This window comes from Hibiscus syriacus, unplaced genomic scaffold (genome assembly GCF_006381635.1).
Source record: "Hibiscus syriacus cultivar Baekdansim isolate YM2019G1 unplaced genomic scaffold, ASM638163v2 tig00116970_pilon, whole genome shotgun sequence".
In the NCBI taxonomy this organism is placed as follows: Eukaryota; Viridiplantae; Streptophyta; class Magnoliopsida; order Malvales; family Malvaceae; genus Hibiscus; species Hibiscus syriacus.
Genome location: NW_024063494.1, coordinates 317639 through 337785, shown reverse-complemented (window position 1 = coordinate 337785; position 20147 = coordinate 317639). Strand labels below are relative to the sequence as shown.

Here is a 20147-nt window from a genome sequence, read left to right as displayed (position 1 = left end):
ATATAATACTTATTATTATTATTTTTATAATTTTATTCCATTTTGTAAAATTATTTCTTTTAAAATCGTTAAATAAGTAAACAAGAATACTTGTCGCATGATTCATATAAAAAGGGCCTTGATTCATACAAATTAATCCGACAATATGTGGAAGTTAGTAGAATATATATATATATAAATTTTGAAATTGAATCTGATATCATACTAGGCCACTTCACCAATGACCAATTTTGAATGAAAAGTAACGTCAGTGATTAAATTATAGAAATAGAACTTAGGTGACAGAAGCAAAACTATGGTAAGACAGTTGACTAAATAGGTAGTTTACCCAAAAAGTTAATAAAGAAGCAAGACCAAGCTGGAAGATGCCAATTGAGCATGTGAGTGGGTAATGCAAAATAGAATCTCTGAAGTCTGATCCAAAACAATGGCTTCTAAAGTGGGACACACACGTTTTTGCCAGAGGACCAGGCTAGACACACCAGAAATCAAATATTATAAATTTGAGATGTAGTTGCATTTGAGTGATATGTAAAACTTGTTTCGTTTTCCTTTTGGGTGATTGCAGATGGATGCAACAATTACTCCTGGATTATACCCTTTGCACCGTTGCAAAACTCTCCACCTGGTTCGTGTTCTTTCTGTTAAACAGTTTCTGTTTTTTTTTTCCTTATTGATTTGAACTTTGGGTTGAAAGTTGATAGGCCAATCTGGTTTTTTAAAATGGGTCATTGTTTTGCAGGTGAGGCATGCTCAGGGGGTTCATAATGTAGCAGGAGAGAAGGATCCTGCTGCTTGTTCATCTGAAGAATATTTTGATGCCCATCTCACGCCTCTTGGCTGGCAACAGGTTTATAATGGAAAAATCATTGGTTGAATCATCGTGCTATTTTTTTCCAACAAGAGGAAACGGAACAAATGATATATATGGCGATTTGGTTTATTTAGAATCAGTGTTTGCTTATCTCGGTTATTGAAATCTAGTGCATCAATGTTAGTTTTGGAGAGTTTATTCTTTAAAATATGTTTTTGAGCAATGCTATTGATTGTCTTTGGCGTCATTAGTAGGAATAATACTGCTTTAGGATGATTGCATTTGTGACCCACCCTTATTCTAATTTATAACAGGTTGATAATCTGCGCAAGCATGTTCATGAAACTGGTCTTTCCAAGAAAGTGGATTTGGTTATTGTTTCCCCTTTGCTCAGGTATTATAACTTTTCAATCACTTTGTTTGTTTCTCGAGAATCTCTTCTTGGGTACTTTTTGTTTCCTTTCTCTTCTTTTTGTTTTACTAGTATTGCTTTTAGAAAACTTTTCGGCATCATTTTTTAATCCTTGTTTTAATCAGTGAAACCCTGTTTATTCCTTATTCAACTGTTTCTTTTGTCAAATTATTTTGTTTCCTTTGCTTTTCATATGAACTTTTCATTTGAAAGATGAATCTTACTTTAGGACAGCAATTTAGGCCCTACTTGCCTAGGCTTATTTGCACAGATTCATATCGTTAAAACAATGGTACATTTCACCTGAAAGTCCGCAAAATCAACAATCTTTTTTTTTTTGTAACTTCGAACAATAGAAAAGGACTAGGAACTAAATCCAGAGGGAAATATGTATGTGAGAATCAACATTATTGTTTAATAGTGAATGTTTGTTGACCAGAGAATCGAAATATTCATGATGTTTCTATTAATGTATACCTAGTCCGAATATTTAATCATATTTCTCACACTCTAGCTGAGTCTTTATGTATTATAGGACTATGCAAACTGCGGTGGGAGTGTTTGGTGGAGAAGGGTATAAGAACGGGATTGACGTTCCTCCACTAATGGTGGCAAATGCAGGGGAAAGTGGCCGTCCTGAGATTTCGAGCCTGAATTGCCCACCATTTGTAGCTTTCGAACTTTGTCGAGAAATTTTGGTACATCCATTAACTTATTGTGTTTGCTTGACGCCAATGCACCCTACGAAAGAATTTGCAGCTCACTGTGTTTCTGCTTATGTTTTTATGTGTTGTTGCATACTGTGAATTACCAATTTCGTGCTTGCATTGCATTGCATTAGTAATGAACTGTGACTTATCCACTGAGACTAAAATGGAGTAATAATTTTGCTTTAGTTCTTTGTTAAACCCTGAACTTAAATTTAACATGGATATTCAATATCCAACTGTATACTTATATGCTTCATCGAACTTCTATACTTTGCTTTAGGAATAATCAATATATTTTAGCCATCTCTTTTAATTAAGGGAGAAGAGCCCTGCCCCCCACCCACCCACCCAATTTTGTGATTAAATACTTTGAAGTCCCTGTTGACTCTGAAGTCAGGTAACTTGATCCCTCCCACCGTCTAATCCCGGTTCTAATGCTCTTACTTGCTGCAATTTGACTTTCCAGTTTTCTGCTTTAAAAATGTAGACTTTGGATGCGTTGTTGTTCAATTTATACGCCTGTATTAATGTGTTGTTTTGCATGTCCCAAGGGGGAGCTAGATAAAATGTTGCTGAATATCCATGGTGCTAATCCGAAATATGCATGGCACAGTTGATATGCATTTCAAGATAGTTATTAGTCAAAGACTCAACATAGACGTAATCATGTAAAGATTGGAAGAAACTCGCAAGGTTATGATGGATCATAATTTAATGGTTTAGGCATATCATTATAAAAATCTGGAAATTGAATGTTTTTGACATCTATGGCTCAACCCTCCATCAAATGTGTGGGAAACTTGTCACATAATCCCTACTGTTTCGGTTCATTGGTAAATGTAAGTCATCTTTTTGATTGCTTACTTTAAAAAATTCTTTGCTTAAAAGAGTAATGGATTATGCTGATTCTAGTGTAGTTACTGTAAGTAAAAACCAACCGTAAGTTGATAAAGACATGTATACTCAAAAGAGCTAGTTCATGTAGTAGAATTTGCGGCTAGTATCAATTGCCTAAGATGTTCCTATTTATTTTTATTGGAACTGTTGGTTTTATGACTTTCTCATCTCATTTTCATTGATTCCTCCTTGAACCATCGGACCGCAGGGAGGCCATCCATGCGACAGAAGAAAAGGCATCAGCGAGTATCAGACTCTTTTTCCCGCGATTGATTTTTCTCTGGCAAGTACTTCGTCTCGATTCTCAATTTCTCATTATTAGAAATTGTTCAACAATGGCGGACTGCAAGAATTTATGTTATGTTTTTTCCCTTTCAGATCGAAAGTGACAATGATGTTTTATGGGTTGCTGACACCCTCGAAAGGGACGAAGACGCTGTAGCCAGAGGAAAGCAGTTTCTGAACTGGTTAGTGGCCTTGTTTCTTCCCGATGTGCATATTTTCCCTTTATGTTGAATCAACATAACAAGGAAATGCAAGTGTATGCCAAAACTGAACTGTACCGTGACTAGATTATATAACATCACCTGCAGGTTGTGGACGCGTAAGGAGAAGGAAATCGCAGTTGTCTCGCACGGTGGATTTTTGCACCATACCTTAAGTGCTTTTGGCCATGATTGTCATCCATCAATGAAGACCGAACTATGCAAAGAGTGAGTTCTGCATAATCATTGATTGTTATTTAACCAGTATGAAAAAGGTTGTATATGCAATTACATGTTAGTTTATCTTCGGATAACAACAGAAGGAAACATGTTTCAGTTCTGATAACCTAAACCTTGGATTTAACTAATTAATAAGAAATAACGGTCCATCTTTTGCAGCTTTTTGAACTGTGAGTTGTCGTCTGTAGTTCTTGTTGATAGAAGGTAAGGATTAACAGCTTAAGAAATTCAAATTGAACTCGCTTTTTTGCTGCGACCCTTCTTTTAATATATTTGTTGTTTATCATTGCAGTATGATGGGATCGGATCCTGCAACAACTAACTATCCAGGAAAAATCCCTAGCGGCCTTGATCTTCCGAGTGCCGAGAAACTTGCAGACGAAGGAAATGCCAATTAGTGTTGTTCATGTTCCGAGTGTAGACCAAGCATGAACATTCAGATTGATATCCAGAACATGATTGATAGCAAACTTACTGCGATTATTTGTTTAGTATTTGACAAATTTGAAAGAACATGAACTGCTAAGTCCTATAATAATGAGAGTTTGTCTTCTTATGGTCATTTATATGGAAATAGGGATGGCATGTTGCACCCTTCTACAAGTCTGTCTTTGGCAGTATCATCCATTTTCTTTCGAGCTGTCGGGATCCGATCTAGTCGCTCCCAGACCCTTCGAGGGGTTAGTATGATGTAGACATTGACACTGATTTATCAAAATCAACTTTCGGATCCGGTTACTTTAACTGGAAGACATTAAAGAAACTGCATATCCTTAGAGGACATTTTAGATAAATCTGTTTTGTATTGACCTGTTCGGCTGTTCTCTATTTGAAACACCTATGTGAACCAATAATATTACTTTATATTTGGACGGCCATTGTGTTCAATTCTGTTTCTCTCTCTTTGGACTTCCAAGTAAAAAAATGGTGAATTTTTAAATATAAACTCATGGTAATTATATCACGTGGGCAGCTAACTCATGTCCTCGCCTATGGCTGTCGTTTCACTACACCGGAAGGTTGTTTTATTGTTATGGACTGACTACTACTCCATGGTTGTCTGTGACTTTTGCTTGGTGAAAGGCCACTTAATTAGTTACCCTTTGGCCATTTTTGAGCTGCAATGAACCAAGTGATTTTCGTATACTTTAATCATTATTTGTATTTTGCAATTTTTTATGAAACGCAAATTAATCCTCCTTTAAACCCAAAAAAAATCAATTCTAGGTCGACTGACATTAACGATATGCTAGGAGGTGGTGTGTTAGGGAATAGATACACATACTAAATACGACGAATATAAGATTTTATGTTAAGGGTAAAGTTATAAAATTTTAGGGGCTAAAAGTAATTATCAATAAAAAATACACATGAAAAAATCAAAATATCGAATAACTTAAAAATTTTAGGAGTAATTACTCTCATCCGTCCACTCGAAACATCTTTGATACTAAAAGTCATTACACTCCACTAAAACCAAGGTGTGAGCTTAGTGATACGTAAATAATGTTTTTTTAAATATATCATAATTGTTATTATAGATAAAAAAAAATTATGGGTAAAGTACAAAAATAGTTCCCCAACTATAGTGTGTAACTTTTTTGAGTACTATAGCTATTAAAAGTTTCAAAGTGGTCTTCTGACTATAGGCTAATGCTTTGTTGAGTCATCTGACCATTAAAATTTATAAAATGATCGTCTGAATATTCCTGTGATCCAAACTTATCAGTTTTTGTTAAAAAAAAATTGATGTTCATATCGGATGAACATTAACCTATTGATTGAGATATGATAAAATATGATCCTATAATCATTTTAGTTGTATTTTGTAGATCAAATTTCTGTTTATATTATGTCACGAGCCAATGCTTGAAACATTATGTTGGCAAGTCAATGCTTGAAAGCAATAATAGTGCCAGTAAATATCAATTTTTCTTGGAATATATGAATAGTTACGTGATCATTTTGTAACTTTTAATAGCCGGGAGACTCAACAAAATATTATCTTATAGTTGAGGGACCATTTTATAACTTTTAATAGTCAAAGGACTCAATAAACCAACGTCCTATAGTCGAGGGACCATTTGTGTACTTTATCCAAATTTTATATATGATTAAATGTAAATAATTTTAAAAATTATATAAAATGAATTTGATTAATATAAACATTCAATTAATAATTATTATTCTAATTACATTTAAATTTATTATATATTAAAATTATTTAATAATATGTTTATTAACGTTTATAAGATTAAATTGAATACATATGATGACTAAAATAAATATATAGATTTAAAAAAAAATCATTTAATATTTTAATATAATTAATTAATTAATTATTAGACATATTTACACGTGATTGTAAACTTAAAGTATTTAATAAAATTAATATTGAAATTTTATTAAATATTTTATTAATAATTAGACATATTTATTGTGAGTAGAATTTTATATTATTTAATATGATTTAAATTAATAATTTACTCTCACATAATATAACTGATGTAAGCCGACTCGTATTCCCAAAGGATTCTACCAGGATGCCCCTGGAGTTGCTCAAGCGGATTTACTAGCCCAAAGTAGCCCAGGGATTGTCTCCTTTGGGCTTTTTGTTTCTCAATTGTATTTTCCAAAGAAATTAAATATGCTAAGCTAAAATATTAATCTTCAAATAATTTTAAACAATAATTAAAGCCTTAGATTTTGATCGGTTGACTTCGTCATCAATATTGTTGACACGTTTGTGAACGCAAATTCTTACAATTCCTTTAATTCAATGTATGCAGGGCCAGCGACCCTGTGATATGAGGCGGAGGGTCAGCGAGTGTCGACCTCTTTTCCCTTCAATTGATTTTACAATGGCAAGTTCTTTAGCCATTATATCAAATGATAATCAGTGTTTAAAGTACTTATGGTTTTGATATTTGTTGTTATGGACCAGATGGATGGAGAAGAAGACAGCATGTGGAATCCGGACGTCCGAGAGTCTGAAGAGGAAATGGCTGCACGTATGGCACTTTTTATGGAATGGTACCGATTTTCTTCATTAAAAAAATATTGGGTATGTTTATTAATAGTTGATTAATTCTATTTCTGCCCTCCCATTTCCAGGTTGTGGACAAGGCCAGAGCAGGAGATAGTGATTGTGATTTGTGAGCCATGGCATTATCCTTCATCACATGTTGTATGTGCTTGGAAATGACTGTCATCCAACAGTTAGATCTGCCTTATGCAAACGGTACTCACCCTCTAACATTCTTTTAACCCACCCGGTATTGTTACTAGAGATGCACAGAATCCGGATTTCAATCCGATCCGGATCGGATAAAAACCGATCCGGTTTTTTCTCCCAATCCAAAAACCGGATTTTAAAAAAACCGGTTCGGATCCTAACCGGTTTGGAGGGTCGGATGGTGTAACCGGTGTAACCGGTTTCGGTTTGCAAAAAACCAGTTTTAAAAAAAAACTGGATTTTTTCGGTTAAAAAACCGGTTTTTTATCCGGTTTGAAAAAAACCGATTTTTAATCCGGTAAAAAAACCGGTCGTTCAATTTTTTCTCAAACCGGTTATACTATCCGGTTTTTAAATATCCGATCCGGTTTAAAAAAAACCGGTTTTCTCAAAATCCGGTTTCGGATATTTTTTACCCAAAATCGGATATTCGAATTTTTTGTACACCTCTAATTGTTACAATCATTTAAAGGCTGTCCCAAGTTTGTGAAGTGAGCCTGTGATTGATCTGATTTTTTTTTATATAGCTTCGACAATTGTGATGTGAGCTACGTCCGGTGGACACTGTGGATAAAAGGTAATTAAGCATTTTTGTTAGAAAATTTAGAGTTAAGAACGGCGTCGTATTGTACGCTTATTCTCTGTTTTCAACATATTGTAGCCTGAGGGGGGAAGATTCACCGCTTTTTGCTCAACAAGATCAAAGCTGAATGTTTCAAGAGGGGAAGTTTACAACTAATTGGGGGCGGGGGGGGGGGGGGGTCACTTTCGAGACAAAAATATTCACCGTTCAACTCTCCTAGGATTCTTTAATCTGTTCATCAAATTTGTATTCTTTAATTTTAAAAGCAATTTGACTAAAAAAAAGTCTGTTTGTATTACAAAATAATTGACTGAACAGATGTCTCTTTTCATTTACTAAATAATTTGTACCCTCATTGTTTTATTAATCAAGTTTTCATGCTTATTACATGTATCTTACTCATGTCATGTTGTAGCATGTCCAAAATGAACGCAAAACAGGCATCAGCCAAAGTTCATTGTAACATCGTATGATATCCGGTTCTGAAAATATTCCATATTACTACCAAATGTTCACACAGTGCACTATGATTTTCTGACAAAAATGGAAGTACCTACTAAGAGTGAGAGGAGAAGGATGATGATGGCAGCAATGAAGTTGACATTGGATGACTTGATGGCTTTCTGGCTAGTTCCTTTGCTAGTAACTTCTCTGCTTTTTTCTTGGGAAGTGCTCGACCTCGAACAGTAAGGGAGGACTACATCCCGAAAGGGTCTGGCTGTCACTCTAACGGGTTCTTCTTCGAGCTCCAAGATTTTTGAGGCATCATTTGGGGCTTCCATGCACATCAACTCAACGCAATGGTCTTTCAAAACCTACAAGAGCATGGAAACATCAAATTAGAACGATTACTAAATAAATACAACAGTATAAAGACAGGTAGAATACTCATTTATCAAAGATTGAACACATAAAAATATTATCCACCAACTAAACAAAGATGAACCTCGAGTGTTTCTGATGGTTGAAGATAGTCGCTGATAAATGTACCGGCCAACCACTGTACAAAGACCCTCCGAGGTAATGAAAGATTGCAGGTTCTCCTGAGTACATCAGTTATTCCAACTTGTTAATAGTACAAGAATAATGCAAATTTACTTGGAAACTGAGGAAAGAAAACACATATAGGAATTGAAAATAATGATTTAAGAATGAATACAGAAATGCATATGATATGTTTTTAGTCGCTTGTGTACAATTTCTGCTCATGTAATCAACAATGCAGCCACAACGTAGTCAAACAATAAATTCAGATTCCAAATTTATTAGCATGAAGCCATGATGATAATAATGCAGCCACCACTACATAGTCAAACCTCAAATTTTTAGCATGAAGCCTTGATGATAATAATGTACAGTAAATAAGAAAGCCTACAGAAAAAAGGTATAAGCAACAGAAAGTATCACTCCTCAAATTGATTGATAGATTAAAAAAATATAAATTGAATGACAGTAAATAAGTATGCTAATCAGAGTTAGGTTCTTTGATAAATAAAGACTTATCAACAATGCTAATGCACCTCAAGGAGTGTAAAACAAGTTGGGAAACCGGCTTTTCAGACGATGAGTCATTTCTTGTTTCCCTAATTACATCTTCATTTGGCCATACATCTTCATCCGCTTCATCACAAATGATATCCAGCCTGCTTAGCAAACTCCTGATGATATCATCCTGATCACAGAGATAAACAAAAGAATAAAATCCGCTATATGCTTGTTTAAAGCATATCGTCAAATTAAGTATGACATGTCAAATAAGAGAAATTAATAGCGACATGAAAAAGCTAGCACCATGCACACACAAGCACAATTTACAACTGAGAGGTATGATAACTCTAATTTAAACCATAGATGACATAAGGTGGAAAGAGACTCTTCAGACCAAAGTTTTAGGGTTGGCATGTCTTTTGATCTGAAAGAGAATGTTAGAATCTCGGTGCACATATTTGTACTGAACTTGTCAACGTCAACTCAACTAAATAAGATAATTTCATATATTTTCCAAATTTTCTATTCCAATCACATCCAGTCAGACAAACATTTGAAACATATCTAACTTGGACATTGTTATCTTACACAAAGATGCAACATCTAGTCCCATTTATTTCTTAGGATGAGCATTTCCATCCCTTCTTTAGTGCGTGTGTGTGTATATATATATATTAAAAAAAGACCAAGTTGACAAGTTGTCACCAAATCAAGAAATGGGTACCTTTATATCAGCAACAGCCTGTGAAATTGGTTCCTTCGAATTCAAGAATGAAAAGGAACATACTGAGCCAGTAAAACTGACAATACCTACAACATCTTTCTGGCTGCATGCTTCACAAAATTTAAGCAAATTATTAAATGTTAGATCTAACAGTATAACAAACATGAAAAGATAATTGAGTTCAAAATTGAAATGGCCAGAGAACCTCCGATGTACATATCCTTCATGAATGGTAGAAGCAACTCAACTTCATGCAAACCATCTGTTGTGCACGTTTCATCATTAACAACCTAAATATAAAAAGACCAGAACATTTTATCAGTAGAAAAGTGAAGGATTTATTTAATGGATATTATTCCATAATTATAGAAGATTGATGAATAACATTCTCTGAGATTCAAAAGGCTGATTAGAGTAATTCTCACCAGGTTACCATCGATCATGGCTTTTGCACCTCGCAACTCTTGAACATAATTTGAAATTCCATTACGGAGAACATCAACAAGTGTCTCAGATTTTGATGCTTTCTCTTGATATATAGGAAGCCTGGGTAACATATACCATAGTTAATAAAAAATGACTAGACATTCTTTTGATGCTAAAATAGTAGGTAGGAAAAGGTCAACATAAGTACATAGAGAACCAACAATGAGAAAAGAGAAACCAAGTTGCAAATTAAGCCTTGTTATATGGTAACCTAATGCACTAGCAGAAAGGACCATACAAGCTATGATGAAGCAGGCAAATAATAGATGCTAAGAAAGAGGACTGAAATTCACTTGTACCCAAGAACAAATTTAACTGATATTTTCAAACTAAATAATAGAGCTCTGTGATGGTACAGATTTGATTAAGATAAAAACGAATAGGTAATACAGGTTACCTAAGATCAAAGTTGTAGAAGCACTTAAAAGTTTGAAGGGAAGTTAACACCCTTCCCATTTTGAAGTCACAAGGCCGTAAGCTGCTTGATGTAATACTCGATGACAGTGTACAATTTCGACATGTCCATCTACCAAAAAAGTGTCATTTTCAGATCAAAATTGAAACTGACCTTTAACAACTGGGGAACATGAAACAGAAATAACAAATAATGATTACAGGTTTAGTTCTTATAAAATACCTCCTTGGGCTATAACATATGTGAATAAGCAATCTTTCATCAAGATCATCCTCCAAAAGGGATGCTGCTTCAGCAATTCCCTTCACAGTCTGCAAAAGCCATTACATTTTTATTAAACGGAAAACATGCCAAGGAGAAAGAAAAATAAGTGACAAACTTCAATAAAAATGAAGCAGAGATACCGAGAAATACCTGACAAAGCACCATGGTAGAATTCTTGAATGCGACCTCACTAGCCCACACATAAATGCCGATTACTTTGATTCCACCCACCATCATTCGTGACACCTTGATTCAATAACATTCTCACACTGTGAGGGGAAAATCAAATCCAATCCAATAATTCAAAGTAAACAAAGAAACAAGAAACGCACTTGGCGAGCATGTTCAGCGACCCAATCCTTGTCGATGACCAAAGAAGAGGAAGAATCAGAGGACTGAGATTTGGGTTTCGATCCCTTTTTCCTATTATCCTTGGCTGGCTCCAAGACCGAACAAGCGGATTGTCCGGCGTCGTTTTGAGGAGTGGGTATTAGATCGTACACGAAGCCGCGATCAATACCGGAGCTGAGTTTCCCTATCACGAGACCAACCTGCATTCGAACGGGCATAAATGAATTTGTGGTGAAATTCTTGAGAATTCATCAATCTTTGTGATTTGATAGGAAATAGAAGGGATTGGACCTGAGCCGGAGCTGAAGATTGTGAAAGACGGTCTTCGGCCAGCTGGAGTTGGCTTTCCTCTCCGACCACTGCTTTCACCATGATTTTGACTTCAGTGAACAACAGACCAAAGTCGAACCACTTGGATTTGGAACACAAGGGGAGGCTGCTCCTACAAGAGCGGACTTCTAAGAAGGGTAAAATAAGATGAGATGACTTTGTTGTGGGTTTATTGTGCAAGAGTTATAGTCTAAATTATATGAGATGACTATAGAGTATCACTTTTATTTTATTTAAAAAAATTTAATTTTTAATTATTTTCATTTTATTTTAATTAAGATATAATTATTAATATATTAATTTTCGTTTATTTGTTGACGTGGCCCGTTAGTAAAGGGACCTTTTCATAAATTCAATATAGTTAGGGATAAAGTTCTAATTTACCCTTTTCTTCTTCCCCACTTGCCGTTCATCTTCTTTTCTTTCATCCATAAACCAAGCCTGTCTTCGTATTTCAAAACAAAAACCAAGACTGCTTTCATCTAATGTTTTTCTTCTTTTTTTCGGGTACAATACTTTCCCTCTTTAAAACATGAAAGTTTTTATTTTCTTATTTCTGCAATTTATGCAAAAGTTAAATCTGCCTCAATCTCTATCGATGAATTTGCCTTTTGGAGGACCCAGTGCGTCTAATCAAGCTGCCGCCGGAGCCCCGACGAACAAGGATCGGAAAATGACAACGACCGCACATTTAGTTCTTCATCTCAGCAACCCTGATCTCCGAGAAAACGCTCTTCTCAAACTATCGGAGAACAAGAAATTATTTCAGAGATAGTCTCAATTTATCATGTTCTCTCACCACTAAATCGAGTTAGTAATGCTCTTGTACTGCTTCAGAGTGTGGCTTCTCATCCGAACACAAGGGTGGACATAAGGATGTTATTCCTAAATGCTCATATACCCTTGTATCTGTATCCTTTCCTTAATAGTTAACACAACAAGTAAATCAAGGCCTTTTGAGTATTTGAGGCTCACTAGCTTAGGTGTCATTGGTGCCCTGGTGGAGGTTGATGATACGAAAGTTGTCAGCTTCCTTCTTTCAACTGAGATAATTCCCTTATGTCTGCGCACAATGGAGATGGGATGGGTAGTGAACTATCAAAAACAGTAGCCACTTTTATAGTTCAGAAGATTCTACTGGATGATGTTGGCTTGGACTATATTTGCACTACTGCAGAGCGGTTTTTTACAGTTGGTCGAGTTCTAGGAAATATAGTTGCAGCACTTGCTGTGCAACCCTCTTCACGACGGTTAAAACATATTATTCGATGTTATCTTCGATTGTCAGATAACCCAAGGGCTTGCGGTGCGTTAAGAAGTTGCCTACCAGATATGTTACGAGATGCCACCTTTAGTAGTTGCCTTCGTGAAGATCAAACCACTAGGAGGTGGCTGCAGCAGTTGCTTCACAATGCCGGGTGAGTAAGGATATTCAGGATATTTTATCACTTTCGTTTGGGGGAAGAAGCAGTGGAAGCGGTGGAAAAGATAGGTCCGGGGAAGAAAATATATTGAAAAAAAAGGGGAAAATTAATATTTTATTTCTGAATTATTTTAGACTTATAAAAAAAACACATGATTAATAATTCAAGGGTTCAAATAAAAATTAAATATTTTATTAACATGCCACATTATCAAACTAACATAGAATAATGTTCTAGTGATCGCATCTTAATAAAAATGATACGAAAGTGATTATGAATTAAATTTTTTGAATTGAGAGACTTTACATTTATAGAAATGAAACAAAATTGACTATCTCTCTAGTTTAACTCTTTAAATTTTTAGATAAAGTATATAAATGGTTTGGTACTTCAATCTCTTAAGGGTGCGTTTGGTTCACTGAATGTAAGATTATTAGGGAATAGAATTACCGAGAATGTTGTGTTTTGTGTTTGGTTGATTTAGCAGAAATGTAAGATTACCGTGTTTGGTTAAAGGGATAAAATATTATTAAAATATATATTTGACCAAATTATCCTTATTATATATTTATTTTTTTAATAAGTTGAAAAATATTTATATATTTTCTTTAAAAATTTAAATTCATAAAATTTATATAATATTTTTTAAAAAATTGAAAATATAAAAAGGTTAAAGAAAGGGTAAAAATTTATTTAAACCTTGAACTTCATATAAAATTTTAATTATAGATTTTTTTTGTAAATCTAAAATAATTTAAGGATAAATTTGTTATTTAACCTTCGTATAATTTTTATTATTTAATGACAGAAGAATGATATTTTTGAAGAAAAAAAATTAAGGACATTTTAGTCCAAAACGCCGATAATCCAACAATACCTAAGGAAAGGGAGATAATGACATTTCCGGCAATATACCTCAAAAAATCCACTATTGGTAATCTTACATTACCGGGAATGAGATTCCCGGGCTAACCAAACGGGGGAATGTGGATTCCATTCCCATGAGAATTCCACATTCCCCAATTCCACATTCCCCCATCCAAACGCCCCCTAAGTATTAGAAGATAGAAAATATTTTTTAATTATAAGATTTTGATTTGTTTAGTTCTCAATTATTAAAAGTTATAGAATGATTATTCGAATATTTATATGTTCTAATTTATCTTTTTCGTTAAATAAATAAATAGTCATTTGTATTAGACGTAAATACACTAACTGTGAGATAAGATAAAATCATATGTTAGTAATGTAGACAGAGAGTCTATTGTTTTCAAGCACTGACTCAACGGCATAATACAGACATAGAATCGATCCACAAATACAACCAAATAATTATGATATCATATTTTATTATATCTAATCAAAAGATTAATCTTCAGCTCAGACGACCACCTTTTTCTAACATAAAAAGATTAGTTTGAAACATATAAATAATTAAATGATATTTTCATATTTTGTAACTTTTAATATCTGAGGCTCAACAAAATAATGATATATAATCAATAGATCATTTTGTAACTTTTAATAGTTAATAGACTCAATAAAATATTACTCTATAAGGAGATTATTTGTATAATTTTCTTAATTTTTAAATTGATTTTATTTTTAATATATTTTGAGGTAAGCTATATATTTAATCACTTAACTATATGAATAATTTTGTTTTAGTCACCTAACTATATATTTTCAATCATACTTAAGTTAGATTAAATTTTATAGTTTTAAAGTTAATTTAATTAGATTTCAAACTGTAGCATTTTAATCGGCAAAAATAGTAATAATAAGAGGTAATTAAATGTATTTTTAGAACACATAAATAATGAATTAATGCATTCATCGCATTCATTTTCAGTTTATCGATATTTATCTGAATGTCTAATAATAACAAAATCGGTAGAAATAATAATATTTTAAGTAATTTTTTTACATATTTTATTAAAATAATAATAACAAAACAGATAGCGTTTTTTAATCGTATATTTAGACTGTAGTACGATATAACTTCTTGATTATTTGACATCCTTAAAAAAATGAAGTGTCAAGCCGACCGAAACTGAGAGTAGAAAGTGAAAAAAGTGTACGCAGAAGGTACATATTAAAATCCCCTTGGATAATAACCTTATCTATAATGTTCAAATCATCATCAATATCCACCTACCATACCATCCATCATTAACCCCATAGACTTTAAAACTTTAGTGCTCCCTTAATCTATGGGTATGTTCCACAAATTTAAGCCGCTAATGCATTTCTTACCTAACTCCACTTTCTTATTAGTGTACAACTTCACTGCATTGGCAGACCAAAAGCGAATCCATCCCTCTGCACTATAAAATCCTATTGATGATTAGAATTTTTTAATTTTAAAAATCCTATAAAATATATACTATGATAAATAAGAATGTAACGTGTATCTTTATTTTTAATTTCATATTCTTTAACAATGTTTTTGAAATCCTTAAATATTAATAAAATGCACTATGTCGTTATATTTTTCAAATGAATTATTTCACCGAAATCTAACTGTTTATTTATTTTATCAATATAAATAAATTTAGAAAATGCCGAAAGGCAATCAAAACGATTTATTAAAAAATAAATTAATATATTGGAAAAATCAAAGTTCCCGGTAACCAAAAGATAATTAAAAACCCCCTGAATGGTATTATTATTTTATTAAAAACTTTATGATAAGAGGAAAACATTTGCTTTCGCGCTTCTTCATTATTTATTTCCATACAACCAGTTCCAGCTGAGTCCACTACGCCCGCATTGCTCTTTAAGTCATAATCGTACCTCAATTCTCCGCAGTTTTTCATCTTTCAATGGAACCCTAAGATTAAATCCCACAAACCTCACGAAATTAATCCCATGGAAAACTTCTCCTGCTCCTCTTATCCGGAATCCGGCGATTCTTCGCCTCGTTCTCGAGAAATCGAATGCGAAAACCAGTCATGGGACGAGCCGCCGTCGATGAACGCTACTAATAATGCTAATTATAAGGTTAAGTTTATGTGCAGTTATGGGGGCAAAATCCAACCGCGTTCACATGATAACCAGCTCGCTTACGTAGGAGGAGATACGAAGATCCTGGCCGTTGATCGCAACATTAAGTTTTCTGCTATAATGGCCAAGTTGTCTTCTCTTTACGGTGGGGGTTCTGAGGTTTGTTTCAAGTATCAGCTTCCCGGTGAAGATCTGGACGCTTTGATTTCCGTTACGAATGATGAAGATCTGGAGCATATGATGATGGAATATGATCGGTCTCATCGTGTCTCCACCAAACCGGCCCGGTTGAGGTTGTTCTTGTTCCCGTTGAACCCACCGCTGGTGGCGTCGGGATTCGAAGGTAGTGATCCGAAGTCTGATCGGCAATGGTTCGTTGACGCCTTGAATTCGGTTCAGATTCAGAACCTTGATGCCACTTCGCATCCAGCCGCTGCGATGCCGGCGGCGAATCCCGATTTCCTCTTCGGATTGGATAAGGTGAAGACGCTGGATTCTGTCCCTCCCCCGGCTGCGGCAGTTACCCAGGAAGTTGTTGTGAAGGATGTAACGGTGGGATCGGACTGTGGATCGGAGGACAGGCATGTGATTGTGGACCCAATGATGTCTCCAGCAGAGATCCAGAGGCAGATCCATGAGTTACAGAATATGCATATATCTGCTACTCAAGAACAAGGCATTATGCAGAGAAAAGTCGATGGATCAAATGATAGAGCTTACAATGTTCAAGATTATTCTCAGATGGCAGATAAGATCGCCCCTTCACCAGCACCAGTATCAGCTCCGATGCAAGTGCCGATTCAAACTGCGTATTTAACCAACGCTGCTTATCCAGTACCTGCGGCCGCAGCCGCTGCCCTGGGAAACCAACCGGTTTACCTGATTCCAGCTCCTGCTGCTGGTGTTTATCAGCAGCCTCCAACAATACGACAGATGACCATACCAGGCGGTCAACCTTATTATGGTGTACAGCATGTTGTTCAGGATGTTTACCGAGAGCAGCCGGTTTACAATGCGATGCCAGCCTCAAAGGTTGCTGCTTATCCTGAGGGAATCCCAGTTATGCTGCCCAAGAGTGGTGTGCCTGAGTCAGGATATGTACAGGTGGCTTATGACGGGGCTGGAAGGCAGGTGTATTTCACAGCGGCGCCATACCAGGCGATTGCACCGGTGACGCCTGCGGGTGGTGTTTCGGCAATAAATCAGGATGGTAAAGTTTCGGTGAACGCTAAGGTTCCTCCCCAATCTTCATCTGCGTGATTTGAATTAACAATTTGATGGTATTGTTTTGTTTGTCAAGTTATAACTATAATAGGTTTTGGTGAATTCTTCGATGTCTTATGGAACTTTTCAACAATTTATTTTATTTTATTTTATTTTTTAAATGGTGTTAACATGACTAGTTTATGTTCGTAATGGCTGTAACTTGAGCAGTATATTTCCATCAGGCAAACCTTTAAAGTTATAAAATCCTTAAACCTTGGTGAAAGTAGAAAAAGAAATATTTTACGTTTTAACAAGTTCATTACTCCAATGTTGTCTGATCTTTTTGAGAGAATTGCGGCTGATGCTAAGTTTTAATTCTATGTTTGATTGTTGGCCCATGTTACTTCTGGGGTCATCAGAAAGTTGCAAAAAATACATATTTTGGACCTTCCTTGGATCCGGATTTGGTCTATATCTGTATCTCGGTGTTGTTAACTTTTACTTCCATTGCTTCCAACATTATAGTCAAGCTACCAGGTCCAGGAGAATCCAAGGTGTTCTGCTGTGTATTTAATATATGCATCTTACTTCATATACTTGTCAGCCCTCACACTACCTCCCCTTGTGATGACTACTATTAACCTGATCTTCATGGCCTACAATGGCTAGCAGACGCCATCTTCCATAAGCAGTATTTAACACTAATGGCTTCAGCTTCTCCGTCACATTCCACCGTGTGTCACGAGCTACCCGAATAGGAACCCATTACTGCCATCTCGGCATGGAATTCTGGACACCCTTTCTCCAACTTCCTCAAACTCACTACTAGATTCAGTGGTTCATTTTAAGACGTGAGTGAGAACCTGCAGCAACCGTACTAACATCCCTTGCGGTTATTCATTGATCTGTCGGCGAAAATTAAAATTCAGTGGTAGCTAAGGGAAACCATATGATTGAGAAACGAAACTTGGTTCAGCCCAAGGTACCAATCTTTCCTCGTTAATGCCAATGGCAGGCTTCTACAGCTTTCCCATGAAGAAGGATAAAAGATAATATCAAGTTATTTGAATATTTGGATGCTCCTAATGTGGACTCTGTTTACTTCATTTATTAGCCTTATCGATAAAGCTCGACTCTTAGAAATACTGAAAAGCATTGCAGGGACAACTGGGAATCGAGAATTGGGGAAAAAGTGAATGCAGTTTGTTAGGCTACTATGTTGGAAATAAGCAAATACGTATATATTATTTTTTCAACACAAGACAAACCATTTTTGAAGCTAACATCAATGAACAACCACTAAATGAAGTAATTAGATTATTCAACGAGAAATAGCCTATCCAGCTCCATGGCAAGGCAGGTCCGTCTGCAGTTCCTATAGACCTCAGAAGGAAACCTTGGAAGTTGTAATTTTCTTCTTTTTTTAAAAAAAAAAATTCTATGTTAACTATGTTTAGGTTGTAATTTTTTACTTTTAAAGACCGCGTGATCCAGTTCTATAGGGTTGGCAGGAATCAGGGTGAAATCAATTGGCTTTAGTCGGATTTTATAAAATTCCATCTTAAATGAAATCATTTTTTATTTTTATATTAATTTTAATTTTTTACTTTTAAATTTATTTTAGTTAATTAATTTTATTTTATAATGAAAATCGATAAAAATATATAAAAAAAAGGAAAGTAGAGGATGATATGACTGATTGGCCTCCCATTTCTCCCGTCCCCACGAATCAAAGTTTGATTGGAACTTGCAATGGGGAATTATCCATTTTCTCTTTCAATCCTAATCGTATATTTTTAGATAGAGAAGGACATTAATAATATTTGATTATAGAGTAGAATTTTTTTTTAGATTTTTTGAATTTATATTAAAATTATTCTGGTAAAAATGTTTAGATGGGGTATTAAAATATTTGGCTGGTATAAAATGTTAAGATAATTATTATTTTTTAAATAATATGCTGGTGAAAAAGTGTTAAATTAATGGACGCTTTGGGAGGACGTATAAAAAATGCGTCATCTTTTTTTTTTTTGCTATTATGTTAGATTTAACATTTTAACTATATGTATTATATCTATCTTTTAGGCGTCTTCCTAAAAACATAAAAGAGAAAATAACTTCAGCAACCAAAAATCCCAGATAATATACGATTTTGACCAATTTTTTTTGGATTTGCGAAAATGACCAACAAAATCGCAATGCGATCTCTAATTCGCATTGCGATCTCCACTATCGTAAATTCGCGTTGCATTTCGCGTTGCGATAGTTGAAAATCGCGTTGCGATTTTCCATTTCGCGTTGCGATAGTTGAAAATCGCGTTGCGATTTTCCATTTCGCGTTGCTATAGTTGAAAATCGCGTTGCGATTTTTCATTTCGCGTTGCGATAGTCTACAATGTCGTTGCGATTTTCCAAATTCGTTGAGATAGTCTACAGTTGTTGTTGCGAAAGTCTACAGTTGTCGTTGCGATTTTCCAAATTTGTTGCGATAGTTAAAAAAAAAAGATTTTGTTTCTTAAGAATTTTCTCTAAAAAGATAATATCCGCGCGGACATGTCAAAGACACGTATTACCACGACCACGACTCGAGACGGACGGCGACGGCGGCGCGCGAGAGTCCCCCTTATTCTCTATCACTCAACAAGGAAGTGAGAAAGCCAAGCCTTAAATACCATTCCCAATAGTGTTTCCAATATTATGTGAGATTTGAGCATTACCAACACTTGTTCCCAATACTATGTGGGATTGAGCCTTAAATAGTGATATTATTTTTGAATGTTTTGCTTAAAATTGCAATAATCGCGATTGATTATAGATTGACTTTTAATTATAACATATTTAATCGTATAATACTAATGCAATTGGTTGCTGATTCAGTTGTTTTAAGGTGCATGATTGTTAATTGTTTCATGAATAATCACATTGTATTGAAAACAAGTGTTGGTAATGCTCAATCCCACATAGTATTGAAAACACTATTGAGAATGGTATTTAAGGCTTAGCTTTCCCACTTCCTTGTTGAGTGATAGAGAACAAGGGGGACTCTCGCGCGCCGCCGCCGCCGTCCGTCTCGTGGT

At 34.9% G+C, this 20147-nt stretch overlaps 3 protein-coding genes and 1 pseudogene across 5 annotated transcripts; 3 read left to right on the top strand and 1 right to left on the bottom strand.

The window, feature by feature from the left end:
• The first annotated feature begins 515 nt into the window (after positions 1–515).
• On the top strand, positions 516–4288 carry LOC120191547 (phosphoglycerate mutase-like protein). Of its 2 annotated transcripts, XM_039194488.1 has the most exons (9): positions 516–628; positions 743–850; positions 1129–1208; positions 1762–1924; positions 3042–3116; positions 3212–3300; positions 3427–3546; positions 3718–3762; positions 3851–4288. In XM_039194488.1, exons 1-9 carry the CDS (start codon positions 569–571, stop codon positions 3954–3956), a joined length of 846 nt encoding a protein of 281 aa, XP_039050419.1. In that variant the 5' UTR covers positions 516–568; the 3' UTR covers positions 3957–4288. The 2 variants fall into 2 exon arrangements, with proteins under 2 accessions (XP_039050419.1, XP_039050420.1); XM_039194489.1 differs by lacking the exon at positions 3718–3762.
• Positions 4289–7626: 3338 nt separating this feature from the next.
• Positions 7627–11546, bottom strand: LOC120191514 (protein odr-4 homolog). 2 transcript variants are annotated; one of them, XM_039194456.1, is made up of 11 exons: positions 11396–11546; positions 11086–11304; positions 10904–10999; positions 10712–10800; positions 10472–10600; positions 10014–10134; positions 9799–9878; positions 9589–9703; positions 8897–9048; positions 8323–8419; positions 7627–8191 (listed from the first exon to the last, which is right to left on the bottom strand). In XM_039194456.1, exons 1-11 carry the CDS (start codon positions 11474–11476, stop codon positions 7901–7903), a joined length of 1470 nt encoding a protein of 489 aa, XP_039050387.1. In that variant the 5' UTR covers positions 11477–11546; the 3' UTR covers positions 7627–7900. The 2 variants fall into 2 exon arrangements, with proteins under 2 accessions (XP_039050387.1, XP_039050386.1); XM_039194455.1 differs by having other exon boundaries at positions 9589–9698; positions 9794–9878; positions 11396–11545.
• A 453-nt stretch (positions 11547–11999) lies between these two features.
• Positions 12000–12856, top strand: LOC120191585 (annotated as a pseudogene).
• Positions 12857–15599: 2743 nt separating this feature from the next.
• LOC120191636 lies at positions 15600–17247 on the top strand. The gene has a single exon (XM_039194545.1). It carries the CDS (start codon positions 15730–15732, stop codon positions 17122–17124), a length of 1395 nt encoding a protein of 464 aa, XP_039050476.1. The 5' UTR covers positions 15600–15729; the 3' UTR covers positions 17125–17247.
• The last annotated feature ends 2900 nt before the right edge of the window (positions 17248–20147 follow it).